Raw genomic sequence first — 20,775 nt, 5'->3', positions numbered from 1 at the left:
AAAGGACAGCCTGCAAACTAGTTTTGGAAGAGTCAATAAACAATCTCCACTCTGTACTTATATGTGCATGTCCGAGTGTACCCATCACAGCACAGACATTATTACAATACACTAAATCATTTTCTTGAGAATAGTAGTTTTGAAACTCTGTATGACGGTTTCGAAAAATACACAGTCAACGCTACTAACAGTCATCAGGCTACGTGAGTCATCAATTTTTTATGCATTGTTGCCAGATCAAAATATTATAAAGTGCCTTATTTTCCACAGAAAGCATGCGTGTATTTGTGCTTGTATTTGAGTATCCATCTATGTGTCGACAACAATACGTCAACGTAAGGTTTTTGTGTTTGTTAAAAGTCTTTCATAGTATATTCTTTACTACCTATAAATAGACACAATAGTTTATATCTCTACACAGAATAATGCGATTCACATGAAATTAACATTTTTTATTAAGTAGATATAAAGCTATGTTTTAGTGCAGTTCCTGTTTCTGTATCAGTATATACAAATAGCAACTTGAGACAAAAAAAAATTATAATACTTTTTGGAAGAAATTTCTAACAAAATCCCTCTAGAAATTTCCTCATACAAAAATGGCGACATGGTGTACACATCATTGAAAATATGTTTTATTTCAATTCCAATGAGGTATAAACGGTGCTTATATTTTAATTTTCGTGGAAGTTATATGTGATTTTATCTGCACTAATGAATATGGTAAAATGAACAGTACACATAGCATATTTTTATATAAATATGTTTATTTCTCTAGAAAGAATAATGCGATTCTTATGAAATTAAGTATAAATCATGGTAACATACAATACAATTTGTATGTTTATATACCTAAGGGTACACGAGCTACAGGTACAAAAATTGTAAAAAAAAAAAAAAAAAAAAAATGAAATTTGAGGGGAAATTTCCCAAAAATCCCTCTGTCTCGGGAAAACTGAGGATAGTGGAGAAAAAACTGATTGCAGATTCGAATTTTACATGAAAAGTTCTAGTAGAATCAGGCATTTTCATATCTGTGCCAAAATCTTGTAGACTAGTGTAATTGGTTAGAATATTTATATTTCATTTTCCTAAAACACTAATGCGCTGTAAATAAGACAACAGAAATAAAGTTAATTTTTTTATTATTTCAAAATTCGCGACTAACGTTGCAAAATCGAAGGTAAGCGAAGACGATGAAGTACCTCATTAGATCATTTTATATAAAGTTTATGTTTACTATCTCAATTATGTCTACTCAAGAATGTTATGTGAGACCTCTATTGAATAATTTGTAATTGGATTATTGCAGATACCACCTATTCTGACGGAATGTAAAGGCGTATCTTAAATGCAATTGGAGGGTTTTTTCTCTCATGGGGCGGATTTGAATGAATTGATTGGTCAAGTAGAATCTTCTTTCATGGATTTTATTGCTTTGGATATGACATTAAATTCAGATCTGTCGGAATTGGAGAGCGATTTGGGCTCATTTCCTCCAGAGCAGTTGTCAGTGGATACATTTTCATATGCAGACAACAGTGAAAGTGGTTTACAAGTTCAGCGTAGAGTGGATGAAATTTTCAATATTAGCGTTGAGCCCCTAAATCAGATGACAACTTTTGACATGTCAAGTGAGACATTTACAGCTTGCTCAAATCTTTATAGATTAGATCTTGTTTCTGAAAACACTATCATGGCTCATGGTACTGTAACATGCAAAGATTGTACTCATTATGTCAACTGGATTAATTCACAATTCAAGGTAAAGTATTATTTGAAGCAAATGCTCTTAATTTTTGTGTGTGTTTATTTGTTAGTGTCAAAACATTACAAACACAATTTTCACTCAATTCCATAATTTAAAAAAAACTCTGAGGTTTGTAGAGCTAAATAAACCCGATGATAACGCAATATATTGATATAATATTTGCTATAGTATATAGTTTCTACCTAGGTATATAAAACCAAATTAAAATATTACAAATGTATTTAAATTCTGCATATGCATAATAAACGTCAGTTAATTTAGGTGTTATAAATTAATGCTGAGTGCTAGTTTCAGACATTTGTACGACGCACTTAACGAAAAACGAATTGGGATCTATTGTCATTGATTTATCTTCTTTTATTCGTTTACGGCAAATATTCTCTAATGTGTTCTTAGAAAATAAAAGAATACTGCTTGGGAAAATTGCAACATCAAGATTGTTCCCAATTACTTTAAAATCAGAAGATGAGTAGAACCAGCGAGAAGTGATTAAGATTGCCAAAAGGTGCTGAAGTGTAGAGTCAACAGTACCTTCTTTTCTTTTGGTGTTCCTTGAGGTAGTGTCATAACATATTCAGTCAGTAAAGAGCCGTCAAAATTAAGTGGATACATGAAAGAAAATCACGGCTAGGTTCGTCGACTTCAAAAGGGGTTATATACGTATATGACTGAGTTCAAACGGAACACGATGTTTGAAGTCCTGAAAACGGGTAAGACATTCCATTACACTTCGGCTCGTAACGGGTATGTTGCTGCATAGTGATGCGTGCATTGAAACAGTGGATAAAATCGATTATCTAGCACTGATCGAATGCTGGATCGCGCAATATGACAACAGGATAGGATAACAATAATGCTGTTCGCATATCCGTAATGAACCCTACAGTGTCGCCCGGATTGTACTACACTGTAACGGGTGTGGATCTATTTGCAATAATGAGTCGACGCTGTAGACTATCGACCTGCAAGATGGTTTGTTGGCTACCATAGAACAGCAAACACAACACCTGAGTCTGCAATAGGCACATAATCGATATGACTGGCATGCTGACTAGCAAATTTTAATGTTTTCTGCCGAGTTCCATTATAACATTTTCTTCATTGATGCTCACATTCGTCGTAGTACCTAACACTATGAGTGCAATGGGCCAATCTTGACTGTTTGGTGTTAATACAGACAATCAATAAGTATGACAATTTGTGAAGCTATGCATGGTACATGCCATCCTTACTTCCTGTTGCAGACCATCTGAACAGCGACCGTTATATCAGGTAGGTTTCAGAACTGGATGCACTTACCTTTCTTCGGGAAATCACACATGACATATTTCAGCAAAGCCAATGCCCAGGCACATGTCACGAGGAATGTGCAAGATTTCTTCGTTGAAGATAAGTACTACTGCTTCCCTGGTTTTCACGTTCACGTTACTTATAGCCCATCCTGAATATTTGGGATATGATTGGTTGGCAAATTGATTGACATTATTCTTCATGAACCACTGGTAATGAATTATGGATTTCCATACAAATCTTGAGCATAGGGAGATTTTAATAAATCCTTGACCACTTCTATACCATGCTACAAATTGTAAAGTCTTTGATTATGCTAGTATTTTGTTTATAAGAACTTTGTTCAGTATTTTGTTTTTAGGACATGATATTTTTTCTGTTTTGTTTTTTTGTAAGGTAGTATGTGAGGGCTTCAGAGCATAATGATTTCTTAGACGTCACACACCATGTAAATTTGCAATTCCAATTAATTTTGGATTGCCATGTTACTTCCCAATCTTATGAATTTTAGGTGAATATCATATATTCTTCTTAGTATTGCATTTTTCACAGACAGTAGTGTATGAAATCTCACACATGAAACTCGAGCAACGTGTTTAAGTTAGGGAAGCTAGGATTATAGAATTTATTGTAGAATATTGGATAATGAGTAAAAATGATTAATAATCTTTTATATTTAAACTAACAAATGCTATTATAAAAGTGATTAAAATATACCTGTAGATTGAAATGAACTGAAAGGTGCAGATTGGCATAAAGCTTTGTGCATCAATTTCTTAGATTAAATCTCGTTATATTGTAGCTATTAATAAAATATTTATTTGTTAAGTATGCAGAGAAATATAAAGCGCTTTCGTAAAAGTTAGTGTGAAGAAAATTCACTCTATAAATAACCTAACCTTTACAGTGCTTCTCTGACAAGTAATTGGCTCTATATTATAGATCATTAATTATATAATAGTAATAAGGATATCAGGTGATTTTATCTGAGGAAATTGCCTGAAAATGAGATTACACTAAAACATAGTCCACTCTTGTGTATTCTATCAGAATAAGCCATTTGTACCATATTGTAAATTTATTTATCAAACACTAATTTCTAAAACACAAACAAATTTGCCAGAGTCGTTATTGAGAAAACCGCCTGGGAAAACTTATCAGGAGAATAAACTATCTGTTTTGTATTTTAGGATAATGAGGTAGGTTATATTGTCAGGTAAGGATGAAATATTCATTTATGGAATGAAAACAAATTCAATTGAATTCATTTTGATTAAGAAACGAGATCTGGACTTTGAGCTAGGCAAACAAGTATCTTCATGCCCATTTCCCCGAACCACGTGTTTGTACTGCCTGCTTATAACATGGAGCATTGTCCTGCTGAGATGAACCAATACCGAATTGCTCCCATAATGTCGGTAGATGAGAATTGTCTTGAATTGTTTGGTATGCTTCGGCATTTATATTTCCCTAAACTAAAACAAGAAAACGAAGACCATACCACATAAAGCAGTAATACATTATAATGCCTCATCCGTCGAATTTCACTGTCGGTACGATACTACACTCCTGTAAACTGTGTTACCCGGGGATACGCTACATCCACACACGTAGATCAGATCGGCACATTTGTTAACGTGATTTATCACTCGAAAGGACGGGATTTCATAGTTCAAGAGTCCAATGGCGAAGTTCATTGTCCCACTTTAAACAACGAGTTGCATTGGGGGGTTGTATATGTGGCTTGTGAACTGGTGCTTGACTATGAAAATAAGTGCGGTGATCTCCAATCGGCTGGTATGGTCACTTATAGTACTTCGGAAGTTGATCAAAACTCCTGCTGCCATCTCTACTGACGCTCTCCGGTATCACTTCACTAAAGGTTTCAAGTTTTAGAGATCAAGATCTCTTAATATGTTCGGTTTAATAGCTGGGACGGCATGTTATAGTCCCTCTTGCTCCCACTTCACAATAACATCACTCACTGATGACTGTTATCTGAAATTTGTTTGAAATCTTGCAGGTCAAGTGTTCAAACTTGTGGGCTCAAATGACCATTCCTCTTTCTGCCTCACTAAATTCGAGGAAAGATAGTCTGTTCTTTTTGACTGTTGTAGATAATATGGGAGTATTCTGAACCAGCAAGGTTTTTTATATCTTGTATGACGAGTTCAAGCAATCAGAAGCATTTTCAAGGGATGTCCGCTGATGAATGTCACATAATGTATTTTTTATATTTCTTAACAAACTATAGTGTTTGTTAATTTTTCAATTCAATATAGTTTTCACTTCGTTTTATAAAACGAAATCAATTTCTTTTTTCAATTTTACGTGTCACGGTATATCACGTATACTAGAGGTGATGGTAATGATGAGAACTATTAAAATGGTGGAATGAGAAAAATTGGAGGAAACGGGAGAACTCCAAGAAAACCCGCGAATACATTGTTTATCCACCTGAAAATTCACTTGGCTTCGAAGGGTGACCTCGCCTTGTTTCGAAGGGGGAAGGAAATACTATGAAACTTGAACCCTACATAGTATATAGTGCTTCAGTATGATACAGGAAACAACAAAAAGGAATATATGATTAAATAACAAAGTTTTGTTTTTACATAGATAATAGCTTACATTGAGAGCATTGCGACTCATCCTGTCTCTTCGGGAATACAAAAGAGTAAAATCGTCCTTAAAAGGGTTTATGTTCACCACGGTCAGGGATATGTAATCTTCCGCGTGCTTCCATGCTACTCACAAAGTTGGTAATAAGTTTTTCTAGAGATTCTGACAACTGCTGAATGAACTTCTGGGCGTACTAAAAATATTTTATCATAGCATTCTAAACGTGCTCGATCGTATTCAAGTAGGGGAACTGCAGATCAGTAGGATCGCTTAATATACTTCTTGTTCTAAAGGCTCCATTACTTGTGCTTTTCGATGCAGTTGTACATTATCATCCACAAAGTAGAAGTTAAGTCCGAATAAATTTCTTGAAAGACGCCCTTGAACAAAGAATACAATATAGCAATAACATTGAGCGATGGGTGTACCACGTTCAGAATTTTGAATGTCGATATACGACAATGTTCCTGGCTCCAGGGTACGTTTCCATGCCCCCGTCAGACAAGTGTACGTACAGAATCACTTGTCAAACTGAATCTGCTCTCATATGAAAAGAGAAGGCGATCTAATCCCTCATCAATTCATTCTTGGCACCACAGGAAAAGGTGACACCGATGTGTGAGTGTAAGTGGAAAACAGCGTAATGCTTATCCCCATGCAGTCGACATGCTATTTTAAACCACGAGATTTGGTGTCTTGTAGCCGTGTTAAATATGTTCGCAATTGCACCCAGTGTTTAGCATCTGTCCCTTCTTACGTGTAGAACAATTAGGTGGTCCTCCATTGCTGTACTCAATCGTGCCGAATACCACTTCTCCTTTATACAGCATTGGTTGTGGTTCGGAATGCTTCTTATGCATGTGAAACAGTGCTGTGACGAATACTAAACTCCTGTGCGACACTCGTCCTTTGTCCTTCTTCTAGTTTTAGGATCATTCTTTCCCATGTAAAGTCATCCAAAATTAGCCACCGTGACATGTTGTTGTGAGTAACTAATGCGGACTACACCTTAACAACTCTCTGCATGTGACATTCTTTTCAACCTTATTCAATTACTTCGTGTTGGGGATGGAGAGTTATTCTTCGATTCAATAACACTGATATCAAGGTATACATTGCCTGGTTTCCTGTGGACGTGTGGAACACCATTCTTAACATAATACAAAGTGTTTTTTTTAATCTCCTTCGACTACACAATAGTTAATTTACTTTATATATCAAGTCCTTTAGTTTTACACACCAGTATAATTACTTAAAGAACGCAATAAATACTTGTTAATAATTTTCACACTGGCCTCCACGTTTTCCATAAAGACAGGTGCAGTACGCAAACATTTACAGAGTTTCAATAATTACTTTTTCTTCTTTCTGCAGTAACGTTTGCGTATATTCTCACATATTCATATTTTGTATATTGGGGAATGTAAGAAATAGTAATACACGAAACAAAACTCATTCTTTGCTGGCGAAAAAAGAAATACCGAATATTTTTTTTAAAGTTTTGGAGATATTCATGCGCTATATTTGTCTCTAGAGAACACGAAAGTAAGAAAAATGAAATATTTATGGTTCTTTTTGCCATACAAAAATGGATCTCAGAATAACTGACTGTGAGAGAAACTTGGTAACCTCCAGTGCACAACATATTTACGAGCAGAACGACGCCTTTATATAATATTCTGGCAAATTAAAGGAAGGAACATACCAAGTTTCGTTAAAATGGATTATGTTTCCACAATTACATATTAGAACCGACGAGCAGACCAAGTAATACCGATGAGAGAAATAGTACAAGTTTCTCCTTACTTTTATTATATTATTATTATTATTATTATTATTATTATTATTATTATTATTATTATTATTATTATTATTATTATTATATGAAAATGAGGTCAGTGTAATGGCCTTATGCATAACGGTCTTACGCGTATGAAAAATTGATTTTTCTCCACGCTACTAATATATTAAAGATATTTCAAAATGTGATGTTTTGTGGAAAATGTTTCTTGGTTCGATTCTCGAGGGAGACAATCGGTCGGAAAGGTGTAAAAGCTTTCCAAACCAGCGGTCCAGTGTGAGGTTTTTCCGGGCTTTTCTTACTCCGAGAAGGTATCTAAAGTAAAGTTCTCAGGGCGAGTCCTCCCTAATTCTTCTCTTCTGTCCCCACTTTCTGCGATAGTATGATCACCGAAGGACTTAATTTATCTTGGGTGACTATAGAAAGTAGCCATTCATTCTTAAACAAAGTTCATGAATAAGGTACTGAGACTGACAATAATGTGCAAAAGCCGGCAGCGTTGGAGAGCTGAGACTTGGAAGGTAATTGCATGAATATGACACACAACATCAGTGTAAGTTGGAATTCACATACATCACATTGGTTGTCCGTAGCGATTGTTTATTGAAGTAAGTTTTGCTTCTGCGTTCTGAAAATGAGTGACATTAATACTGAAGTACAGTATGAGATCAGGTTTTCCTTCAGATTTGATACATCGCAAAGGAAACTTTTTAAAACCTTCGCCAGGATTACGGAGACAGTGTTTTGTAAAGGGCAGTGTTTCACTGGTTTAAGGGATTTGTAGAAGGAAGAGAGTTAATTGAAGATGAACCTCGGTTGCATAAACTGACGCTAGTATCGAAAGAGTCTGGGAGTTTGTGAATTGTGATCATCGGTTGACAATAAGAATGATCGGGCTAGAGTTGAATTTGAGGCACACAACCGCTCAACAGCTGCTGACTGATAAATTGGAGATGTAAAGAACATGCTTTAAACTGATTCAGGGAATCTTCATGCAGCAGCAAAATAAGATGGGGAGTCACAGGTAAGCTGACTGTTATGGAATAGAATGCAAATTGTTCGAATTTTCTGAAACGTGTCGTTACAGGTGACGATATTTTAAGACTTACCAAATACATGAACCCTTGACAAAACGTTGTCTCCGTAGATCTAGCAAAGTTTTGCAAAAGTTTACGTAGTAATGTATCCAAGTCCAACATATCTTTGCTTGATATTAGTGCTACTCATTGTCAGAACGCTCAAGCAAAGCCTGCTTCACTAAGACAATCGCTACGGACAACCAACGTGACGCTAACAAGTTCTTATTTATTTTAATGGTGTATCACATGTTCAACCACTTCTACATTCTTGTATCAAAGGTGCATTCACATCCACATCGCTAGTGACTTACCTTTATATGGTAACAAAGATTCTCTTACTATAGTATGGATATTCAAGATATGTTATATGCAAATGTGCTCAGTCTTGCACCCTTTAGTTTAAGAAAATCAACAGAATGAGATGTAAGAGAAAGTGAAATTTTTTTTGGGTTTGTCTTAATAAACTATTAAAATAGTATCTGTCTTATGGTTTGAAGACCAAAGGTATTCGTTTTTAGTATTGAGCTCTCTCAGAGTTATGTGGATAGCGTACGCACTTTACAAGTAGGAGACCACGGTTCAATTTCTTGCGGGAGTTCTTGCGTTTCAGATTCTACGTTAATCTGGAGACCCACGTCTCAAATAACATCACTGCTGAATGGGACGCTAAACTCAAATACAATACAAATTATTTCCAGTATTCAAATAATTTGTAATTAAGGAAATTATATTAGAATATTAATTGCTACAGCTTTTGAATAATCACTCATTAACCTAATCACTCTTGGAATCCTGCAAATTCTAAAAATAAATTATTGAAATAATGAATTTTCGATTTGTGAATTATCGAAATTTTAACATTTATACTTTGAATCATTCCATGGTGGACAAACACCGTGTGCGTGGATTTTCTTGGAGTTTCTCATTAACTCCCACTTTATTATTGCACCATTGCACTCATTTCTCATCATCACCGTAGCCTGCATAACCGTGGAACGTAAAACCGAAAGATTTCATTTTATTTCTCTGAATCGTTCCACTCGTAAAAAAGGAAGACAGTCTGGATTATTGTAAGAATGGAGGAGACGCTCAAAATGAACAATTATTTTATCATTTCATGTTGGAGGTAGAAAGAAAAGTCCGATAGAGTAAAAGCTGCGCAATACTAAAGAGAAATAATATTGTACATTTTGATAGTTGCCAATAGGACCTTGTGAATTTTATGGTAATTGGCGCTCTGCTTCCATCTCATATCAGTTCCTAAATTTACTTCCATAATCTAACCGCATACACAGACACAAAGATTGTGGAAACACCGATTATTAGAAGACACGTTTTGTGAGTTTTTATTTTGTCCTGGAAATAGTGTTTCATCTTGAAATTTTAAGCTTTGGAGAGAGGTTGAGTTTAGTGAAAAAATAACAATACGTTCTATTTTTATTTTTCCATTATAGGACGAAATACTTCCGTATTCGGAGGAAAAAAGATCGAAAATTCAAGTGTAATAAAGAAGTCAGTTACTTGATACGACAAAAAAGGACGCAGGGGGTTTTCTGATTCTAACGAACACCGTGTAGGGGTTGAAAGAGTAATTTTCTAGTACAAAATTGTATTAGTAAATACATGTTAATAGTGTTTTCTGAAAATGAGGTAGATAGGTTTCGAGGAACAACAGCAACGTTTATAACTGACTCATTAACTAGGTACTGACAAATTTTATGGAGAAGATTTCATGAAAAAATCTAATTATTTACTTTTGCTTTCGTCTGGCCATCTTGATATTTATCTATATACACATAATTTATTGAGGTTATTAAAATTCGAGTGTGAGATAGTTGAAAAAGCAATATCAAAGTTTTCTATTTGAAAGATAATGGCAAGACATAACAGTCAATAAAGAAGTTCCTTGAATAATGAACTTTCCCCACCGTTAACCTAACATTATACCCAAAACTTCTATTAATATCTTTTTAATTTTTAAAACTAACTTGTATTATTCTAGGTTATAAAATAATATGTGAAGCTTACAATAGAGTATACCGATGGATAATGAAGTTCAAACGAAATTTCATACAGAGATGCACATTCTTTTCTTGAGATCCAGTTCGATTTACGAAACCCTTAGAAATAGATGACAAGATACATAATATGAACACACTGTATTATGTACTTACGCAACCAAATTAAAATCATATGTGAATTGAGAGTTGCATAACTTAAACTTTTTAGCACCAGATAAAATGCAAATTTGAAAGACAACTAAAGTAAGCAATCGCTGATGTAACATAGGATTGACAAATAATGAACATTATAAAGGAACTATTTTAACTGTAGAATCACATTTGATAAAGGAAGATAGTAGAAGGCAGAATCATAAAACATACATGTTTGTTTCCCAAAATAGTCGGTTTGTTTATGAAGGGAAATTCCATTCGACAATAGCGACTCTTTTGTATTTCTACGTTAGTCATAAGATTTTTTGTATTGAGAAGCTCAATAATCTTCTCTCCTCTTACCAAACCCACAAAGAACTTGGTTGCCTAGCTATGTCCTCAAACTCCATACTACGTTTGGGGCGATAATTTGGTGTGTTAGAAAAACAATGAATTTTCTGTTAACTATGAATTTTATTCTTTTTACTAATTAAAGATATAACCCCTTAAAAATAGGCGTCTTGAGCATTATTTATTCTTTGTAGCAGTGCTAGAAGGCTTCTGCTGGAATACGTTTCAACTTGGCTCTTTCATTATTCCGGATAATATCCAAAGATCAAAACGATATCGAAGTGGTTTTGAACTAAATAAATAAAAAGAAGACATAGGATCTGAGATGTGGCGAATATGAGGCTGAATAATCTCACGGATTCTTTTTTCCGCCAGAGCAGAATCATTAATTGATACTGCTACGTGAAATAATGTATTGTCGTAGCGCAGCATCAAAATGAGCGCACATGTACGTTATGTATGAGGCTTGAAAAGACTTTCTGGTAAACAAGTGTGATTGATAATTTTATCTGGTGCAGCAAATTTTGAACCCTGACCTCACAACTATTTCAGATTGTCCTTCATTGTCACCCGTTTTTGACACTCAAGATTTCCCGGCAATAATTTAAATTGCTAATCAGGAATAAAGGTCGCATGGATTTATAAGTGTTTCTAGTTTAGAAAATTTAATGTAAATACTAAGGAACTTTGTGAGAATTTAAGATTAGAAGCATTCTATGTACATGGTAAGTAGAAAAAGAGAATATGAATTCAATTATTCGACTTTTAACCTTTCTAACAACAAGTAAATTTAATCATAATGTTTTGAATTCCGTTGAACATAAGCTGGGATACAAAAATGATATGTGAAAGTATGAGTAAAAATTCACGCACATATACATTGACGGCATTTGAATATGGCATAATTTATTTACTACTTACAGTAATACAAAGTAACATAATAACATATTTAATTGTTTTCTGAAATATTATTATTTAGTTACTATGAGCTTGGTTTTCTTGTTGGTGGTTTTCAGATGGCCTATTTGTGCGCTTGTGATGAATTACAGAATAATGAAAGTCTTGAGGGTGAAAGTGAAGCGTTCACTGAGGAAGATGTCAATACCAGTTTGACTCGAGTTACTCCAGAGCCTATGGTAAAATATCAGTTTATTCCTTATGTAATCAGTACTTCGGATTATAAAAAGTGTAATGAGTGGGAAAAATTCTGCAAAAAAACTGAACCAAAACTTATCTGGAGGTTAAGCTATACTATGTTTGAAACATGCATTGAAAAGAAAATGGCACCTTAACATATTCACTCTTATATCTGTGCTTGGTCAAGTTTGAGTTTCAGTGTATAAACTATCACATCCGAATAATGCAGGATTTCAGCACACTCTAAGATTTTGTTTTAAATATCGCGCCAGCACATTTATTTTATGCTTACAAGGAAACTTTTTCTGGTGTCACACGAAATGTGGAACGAGTCAATCGATTTGTGTTAGTGAACACGAAAATACATAAGCGGCAAAAACCCTCGATCGCAACCATTGCGTACTTATGGGAGGAAGGGTAGAAACACTGCTAACAAATACGTTGTGGATAATGAAACCAAATATCGAGCGAGTTCGATGAAAATATGCGTAGAAGTGCAGTTAAACATATACTACAATGTGACATTACATTCGATAATACTCTGACAAGTGACGGCAGAGGCGTAGCACGTAACGATAGAGGAGAAGGGAGGGTAGCTTGAAGTATAGTGTAGGGGAAAAGTTCCATAGAAGATATGAGTACATACAAGCCGGATTTGAGGGGAATACTACAATAATATATCATGGACATGGTTAAGTACATTGGTGGAGAGTAGAAAGGCAAGGGGGCTAAGGATACCTCCTTCCTGAACTGATCTTTCAATGTATTTAAATAAAGTGGTGTATTGGACTTTGCAGTGCATTCACACAGGGGCGTATATTGTTATCTTACTTTTATGTCGTCGTCATCATCATAAATAGATGTAAATGAATGCCCGCATATATACAACAGTCTATACACATCGGACGTTACGAGAGGAGGAGGTCCGGACCCTACGAACAATCCCCTCCATAGCTTTTTTTCTTCCATTTCTGCTTCATGGTGTAGTCCATAGACTGTCTATAGTTCGTGATTGATTACTTGACCATGTATTATTACTGTACCATTCTTCCGACGCCTTGCTTCTACGTATTCCTCAATTATATGACAATTTTTACTTGCCCTTACTCCCCTCCTCTGTTGTTACGTGCTACGCCTCTGCCCTAACTTGTCAGATTATTGTCGAATGTAATGTCACATTGTAGTACGTGGTTAACTGCACTTCTATGCATATTTTCATCGAAATCGCTCCATATTTCGTCTCATTATCCACAACGTGTTTGTTAGCACAGCCCCTACTCTCCCTCCCATAAGTACGGAACGGTTGCAATCTAGGGTTTTTCCCGCCTATGTATTTTCGTGTTCACTAACACAAATCGATTGACTCGTTCTACATTTCGTGTGACACCAGAAAAGTTTCCTTGTTAGAAAAGGAATTTTCTGCTGAGCAGTTGCACTTCAATGTTTTTTTTCCTGTAAGGTCTGTTTCGTAAGTATTGTGTCATCAAATGCGGTACTCAGATGCGTACTTCTCTTGAGTTTCCTCAGCCAAGAAAAACATATTGTGGTAAATAAACAGTCGATCAATCGAAGAAGCTGCTGGATTTTGCACGCGATATATCTGTGTTATGAATTAATATCAGGATATTCTCACACACTTCGGTGCTTGTTCCGATGAAGATCTTTCGTGAACAATGTCCGTTTATGAGGATTAACTGACACATATATTTTGTAGTTGAAAGTGATTTGAGTTATGATGCATTAAAGAGGAGGAAGGCACTTCTCGACGTTTTACAAAGTATGGGTTTAAAACTAAATGAGAATTTCAGATCGTAGAAGTCAAAGAAACCGCTTTAATCTACGATGTATAGGAACCTACTGCAGTATATTTTAGGTTAAATAAATATATCATGTAAGATAGACTGTATTACAGAGTTCAGACTTCGGATTACGAACACATGAATAGCTCAACTTAATAACTATATAATGGTGAAAAAGAATTTATTTTAAATATACCTATATTAATGAAATAGGTATAAAATAATATATACCTATATTTAAAGACAAAGGTTTCAATTTTCTTCTATTCTCCTCACCAAAACGGAGAGGCCTTCAGCAACATGATTTATTTACTTCAACGATTAATTTGGTATAGTATGTAAACATTCAACCTTAAATGAAGGTTGAGAATTTAGCACTAAGAGTTAATGGGAGTTAATAAAAATTGATAATCATTTATAAACTAATACTTAAATTATAATATGTAGCTTGTTCCCAATTTTTATTAACTATGTGTTAAACATTGAATCAAATAATTCCTACCAGAAATCCAAATAAGAAAAGATTGAGAGAAAAGTGTTTTAAGTATATCGCACATCGAAATTCGTGGTAACCTTTGACTGGCTAATAACTACAACTTGTACTATACAACATCTCTTGCGTCTTTCTAATTTGTATGTGAAATTGTATATACAATCATAACCTCATTGAAATATGTAGAATATTTCCGTAAATGTGATACAAAGTAACTGAACTCGATCAACTGCAAAATCTTTTCTAACGGGTCAAAATTTGCTGTTTTAACATATTTTTTCTAAGTTTTTATTTCATGTTTTTACTAGAAGTAATACCAAAAGTTATGATCATAAGTTAGGTCTCAAGATTTACTCAGAATAGTAAATAGTAGTTGAATAGTACTCAGAATAATAATAGTAGTTGAGACTACATTGATCTCAATTTCTCCTGCCGAGTTCCATTGACTTCTCGCATTCCTTGCTACCTCGAGTTACTTTCATATCCTCGTCTTTGTGGACATCACATATGTTGTTAGATATCTTTTCTAATATCAAATTTATTTTATTACTTGAGTGCCTACTGCTGAAAAATATAATAATTTATGCGCTGTAAGAGAATAAAAGATGTTAGTAATATAAAATTCAAGAGGTTATAGAAGTATCTGTTAAAATACTCCTCTTTTATTCTTGACTAGTTTTGTAATTTTAATTTTATTCAGATGCTAATATACTCACAATTTCACAAAATTATCAAGATGTATATGGTTTGGAATTGCAATAAATTAAACTAAAATAACTTCTCGTAAAGAATTCAAGAATAGCTATTAATTTACTAATGGGTTGAGTTTGGTTCGGAGAATTTTTGCGAATTCTTTGCAGCTCAAAAGATAAAAAAAATCGGGTATAGATGATACATGAAATGTATTTTAATTGACTTACATTAAGTAGTAATTTGTACAGTCCACAGCACAAATCCAGCAACGTGAGCATGTATGTTTATTGTAAAACGACGAAGTCTTTTGCTCCAAAATAAGTGTGCAAGGCAGAACACCGAGGTTTCTCCTGGCGTGATTCGTGCCACTTAGACGTTATGTTGATTCCCTGCGCTGTTAGGCGTAGTTTCACAATAAACGTACATGCTCATGTTGCATTTTTTTTTTTTGCTGCGGACTATACCAAGACGTCAAATGTTTCAATGTTTTCTGAAATATTGTTATTTACTTATTATCACCTTGGTTTTCTCATTGGTGTTTTTCAGATCGTCTGTGTGAGCGAAAATGATGAACTGGAGTTTACCGAAAGTCTTCAGAGTGAAGGTGAAGTGTTTATTGGGGAAGCTATGAATGCTAATTCGACTGTCGTTACTACAGAGCCAATGGTAAAATATCAGTTTATTTGTTATGTAGACAGTACGTCGGATTATAAGAAGTGTATTGAGTATGAAAATTCTGCAAAAGTTGAACAAAAGCAATTATGGAGCTTAAGTTATACTATTTTAAAATCACGCATTAAAAAGAAAAGGGTACCTTAACATCTTCGCTCGTATACCTGTGCTTGGTATAATTTGAGTGTCAGTGTATAAACTATCATATCTGGATAATGTGGGATTTGAGCACACACTAAGATTTTGTGTTTTAAATATCGCGACAAAAAATTGTTTTGTTCTAGCTCTTAGAAAAAAGATTTTTTCTGCTGAGCAGTTGCATTTCGATGTTTACTTTTTTTTTCTATAAAGTATGTTTCGTAAATATTGTGTTATCAAATGTGGCACTCAGATGCGTAGTTCTGTTGGGTTTCTTGAGCCAAGAAAAACGTATTGTGGTAAATAAACAGTCCATCAAGCGAAGAAGCTGCTGGATTTTGTACGCGATATATCTGTGTTATGAATTACTACCATGATATTCTCACATACTTCGATGCTTGTTTCACGTATATTCTGTGGAGTCGAATTTTTTTTTGAAATGTGTTATTTCCCTAGACGTACTCCTGGACGCGTAAGAGAAAGAAAGTACTCCTACAAGTGTTAGGATGTATGGGTTTAAAAAGAGATGAGAATTTGAGTTTACAGAAGTAAAATAACTCGTTTCAATTCAAACTATGTATGAGCTAACTGCATAATATTTTCAGTTACGTGAATATATCATATAGAATGAACTCTGCTGCGGAGTTTGTATATCAGAATATAGAGTTATTGAACTAAATTAACTGAAAAACACTTTCTAATGAGTCAGGTTTAAGAAAGCAAATGTTAAAGCATTTTCTGTACTCAATTTTATTCCATGTTTTTATTAGCAATAATACCAAAATTTATGACTAGTTCACCAACACAATGTAGGGTCTGATATTTACTCAGAACATTGTGTTTTATAATTATTAACATTTTAAAGTAAACAATACTGTTATATTTATTTCAAAAGGCATTCAAATTGATTAATTTTTCATGTAATAACATGTTACTGTTATGAACACTTATACTCTTTCGAAAATTCTCTGGACGACAGAGGGCGGTTTGTTTCAAGAAACCACTGTAAACACGCGATTCCTGTTCCTTCGTTAAGGGCAGAGCCATTTTGAAATACATGTAGGTTATACGGGCTGCCAGATGTCAAAACAAACTTTGAACTCCGTACACACGACAATATCACTAACAGCGCTTCATCATACTTCGTTTGGACATTACAATAAAATAGAAAAATTGATTATAGACTGAAACACGCAGTACTTCGTGTACTTTAGCCACAATTCAAACTTCCAGATAGACAATATATCATGTCACTGGGGCACAATAATATACGACTGGTTTCCGAATCATTCGTAATAGTTCAATCGCATAATTAATTCTATTGGATCTCTGCACATAAACGCTATCAAACATTTGTATGATTTTATCATGGACTTAGGATCCTCCAATTTCAAGATGGACCAAATTATAGGTAACAGTTGAGGCTACATTAATCTGGATTACTGAAACCAAGTTCCAGATATTTGTTGCATTCATATAATTCGAGATGCTCTTACTTCATAATCCTCGAGGAAGTTCCAAACTCTGTTACTTATGTTTACTAGTATCAAATGACTTTCGTTACTTGAGTGCATATTCCTGAGAAAGCTAAACTATGCGCCATAGATAAAATATATAATATTATTGTGAAATTCGAGAAATTACTTTAGAGGTTTCTCCTAAAAGTATGCCTTTGCATTGTTGATAAAGTTTGTAGTTTTGACTTTGTTAACATGCAGTTGTACTCACAACTTGAGACACTAATGAAAGCAATAGGACTCCTCATAAAAAGAACAAGAGAAAAATATTTGTGATCAGAACCTTTATGAATCACCTTATCCCTCCCCACTTTCGACGTATATTTTCCTTATGTTGCTAAGTTCGAATTTCAGATTTGTTATCGCTGTATTGTCTCGTCGAGTACTAAATGAACAAATCAAAACATCATACGCCTTATATTCATGTCCCCTACAACAACTTGTATTTATATTTTGTGCCCTCTTATGCGTATGTTTCAGATTATTTTTGCCTCTCACCACCGATTTACAGACTTCTGTATATCAATTTTCGTGCTCTTCACATCAGTCAGTGCAGGAATGCCAGACTCAAGAAAAGATGCCAGATTATTTGAAAAATAGTATAGGCAGGCCCGTGATGGGATACTGACGAGTGCGGTCGACAAGTCTAACAAAAGGGCGCCCATCCAAACGTGAATACGTATTATGTATATACCTAGGTACATATACGTATATATATATATATATATATATATATATATATATATATATATATATATATATATATATATATATATATATAGAGAGAGAGAGAGAGAGAGAGAGAGAGAGTAACATCATGTAGTAAATGTCGGAAAGTGATTCCTGTCCCCGAGATAAAACGAAAAGTATTGATTACCCTGCGTATAGAAATGCCTCGGTGCTATGACCACCCAAAAATATTCGGAGAAATGCAAAAATGGTTCAGTTAGGTAAGTCTGCATATTCCTGTCAAAATGTGCAGGTGCATTGTCATGCTGGAATCACATCTGCTGTTTTATGTTCAAGGGCACATGTTTTATCAATTTTGGTAGAACATTACGTAAAAATAAAAGATACGTACTACCATACAGGCAGGCCGGTAATTAATAATGTCCTATCACCACCATACGGCACCGCACACCATACCGCATAATATTATCCACCATACCGCACCGCATGCTCACATCATATCTCTGCTGATGATTGTTCACTAGATTTGTATGTTGATTACACCCTACACACAGTACTGCTGGTTTCTGATCATTCCCAGTACGTTGTCTTCAAATTCATCTGTCCACATATTGCGATTTCCTCCGATTTCAAGTAAGGAAAATTTAAGAGACCCTATCTCTTGAAGGCGAACATGTAGACGTGAAAATAATACAAGGAAAGTTCCTCTCCTTTGAGGACGACAGTCACGATATAAACGCGTCGCCTCTTGGCTATTCCCTTTGCCTCTCCTTAAATGGGGTGCATATCTGCCATTGCACAGGCACGTAGAGATTAACACAATCAATTTTACTTAAACATCAACGTCTGCACTTTTACACGACCTGGAAACAACCCTCTACTGTTGAACGCAACACTTACTATCCTGTTGTACGGCAATTCCAAACGTAACACGAGAACATGGGGCTATGGTGTATATCATTCACAAGTTGCGTAGATGCCTACTACAACACAGCTATTTGACGCTATTCCCAGTGGCGTATTTAGGGGGGTGGCTTCCGGGCTTAAGCCCCCCCCGAAATCTTACTTAGTATAGTAAAGTAAATGAAATATCTTGCAGAATTTTCACATTTCCAGGCAAAGCCCCCCCGAAAGGTAGCAAAGCCCCTCCCGAAACAAAATCGTAAATACGCCACTGCGCTATTCCACATCAGAACTACAAGAGAGCCTTCTGCGAGCCACTCACAATTGGTACACAAGGGACGATAGTTACGTAGTGTGCGACCAAGCATCATACCCTTAGTGAAATTACTATGATCTACGTGCGTGTTACTACGTGTACGCAAAAGTAGCAGTAACAAAATTAAAATGTAAGTGTGCTACACTAGGACGCTAGTTTGGTATCTTCACAATATCAATGTAGTTTTTTTTTTTTTTTTTTTTTTTTAGCTCAGAGATAAGGGACAGTTTGCCAACTGCAAGGGAGAGAAAAAGCTCCTCGAGAGTATCCCTGGAAAAAGATTTGCCTAACAGATAAATCAAGTATAATGTACCAGCGCATTTCTTTGTAGCGTTATGAAACGTGTAACTTCCACTTTAGTTTCGTGTTTCATTAATTTTTGTTGCTTCTGCGCACAGAAGTATCACACTCCAGGAAATTACATATTACGAGGAAGAAACCCTTCAATGTAGCTTACTATTGTTCAATATGAATTCACACAATATTTGGGAATTCCTGTATCATGTGGAGAATGCTTTGTGCACTCGTTCATCACATATGATATGTGCATTTTTCTATACTACATGGTACGTGTCTTTACATGCCGCCCGACTGTCCTATGCACAGTCGTTTTAAACCTAATCTGGATCAAAGTTATATTTTCCATTTTCATATTCTCGTAACGTGGACAGGAAGCCATTTATTTATCATTCGTTACCATTAGCCTAGAAGATATAACTGTGATACGTTAAAGACATCGTTTCATTTAAATTCTTCTTCCGAGAGTTTATTCTGTACTGAGACAAAATAGATCAATCACACATTTGTATCTCTCTTTCTTTCAAATTTTAAGTGTTCTTCTAACTTGAACGATGTAGTATTACTTTTGATGTTGAAATCTTGTACTTGATTTTTGTTCATTTTCCTCATTCAACGTTTGATAAAAATACTCATAGAAATACTCATAGTTCCTTTAGGAGTCATCCTTGGCCGCTACTGCACTATATCTGATTGTACACTAATGGAATCTGCGATTAAAAATAATGGACATTCTCTTTTACCCGACTTCGATCCACGTTTTGTTCTTGAGTTATGGCTGTGTTTACATTTTTCCCAGAAGTTTTCGGGTGTTAAGGCGCCGAAAGGAGGCATTTCTACACCCAGGTTGGTGTATAGGGTAAAAGCACCGAATATGGAATACTTTTTGTTTCTTCTTTATTTCTCAGAAATACTTATTCCAGAATAAAAATATTATATACCATAATACTTGTGGTACCTTTGCAAAACAAAATGCAAACATGAAACTTTCTTCCACGTTATTGATTTTTTACAATATCACAAAATTGAAAGAAACTCAATTTCCCATATTAG

General features: G+C 34.9%; 2 protein-coding genes across 2 annotated transcripts in view; both read left to right on the top strand.

Moving 5' to 3' along the window:
* Window positions 1-1,759, top strand: part of LOC145683131 (uncharacterized) — a 123,040-nt gene extending 121,281 nt beyond the window's left edge. The window contains exon 13 of the mRNA XM_081754495.1: window positions 1,313-1,759. Within this exon, the coding sequence (XP_081610621.1) occupies window positions 1,313-1,351 (39 nt within the window). The 3' untranslated portion in view covers window positions 1,352-1,759. The remainder of the gene's footprint in view (window positions 1-1,312) is intronic.
* Window positions 1,445-20,775, top strand: part of LOC145683130 (uncharacterized) — a 72,029-nt gene continuing 52,698 nt past the window's right edge. Inside the window, exons 1-3 of the mRNA XM_081754493.1 lie at window positions 1,445-1,765; window positions 12,084-12,203; window positions 15,736-15,855. Of these exons, the coding sequence (XP_081610619.1) occupies window positions 1,445-1,765; window positions 12,084-12,203; window positions 15,736-15,855 (561 nt within the window). The remainder of the gene's footprint in view (window positions 1,766-12,083; window positions 12,204-15,735; window positions 15,856-20,775) is intronic.

Source organism: Thermobia domestica, chromosome 4, assembly GCF_964235325.1.
Source record: "Thermobia domestica chromosome 4, izTheDome1.hap1.1, whole genome shotgun sequence".
In the NCBI taxonomy this organism is placed as follows: Eukaryota; Metazoa; Arthropoda; class Insecta; order Zygentoma; family Lepismatidae; genus Thermobia; species Thermobia domestica.
The sequence above is the reverse complement of the archived record's forward strand: the minus strand, read 5'-3'. Positions and strand labels throughout refer to the sequence as shown.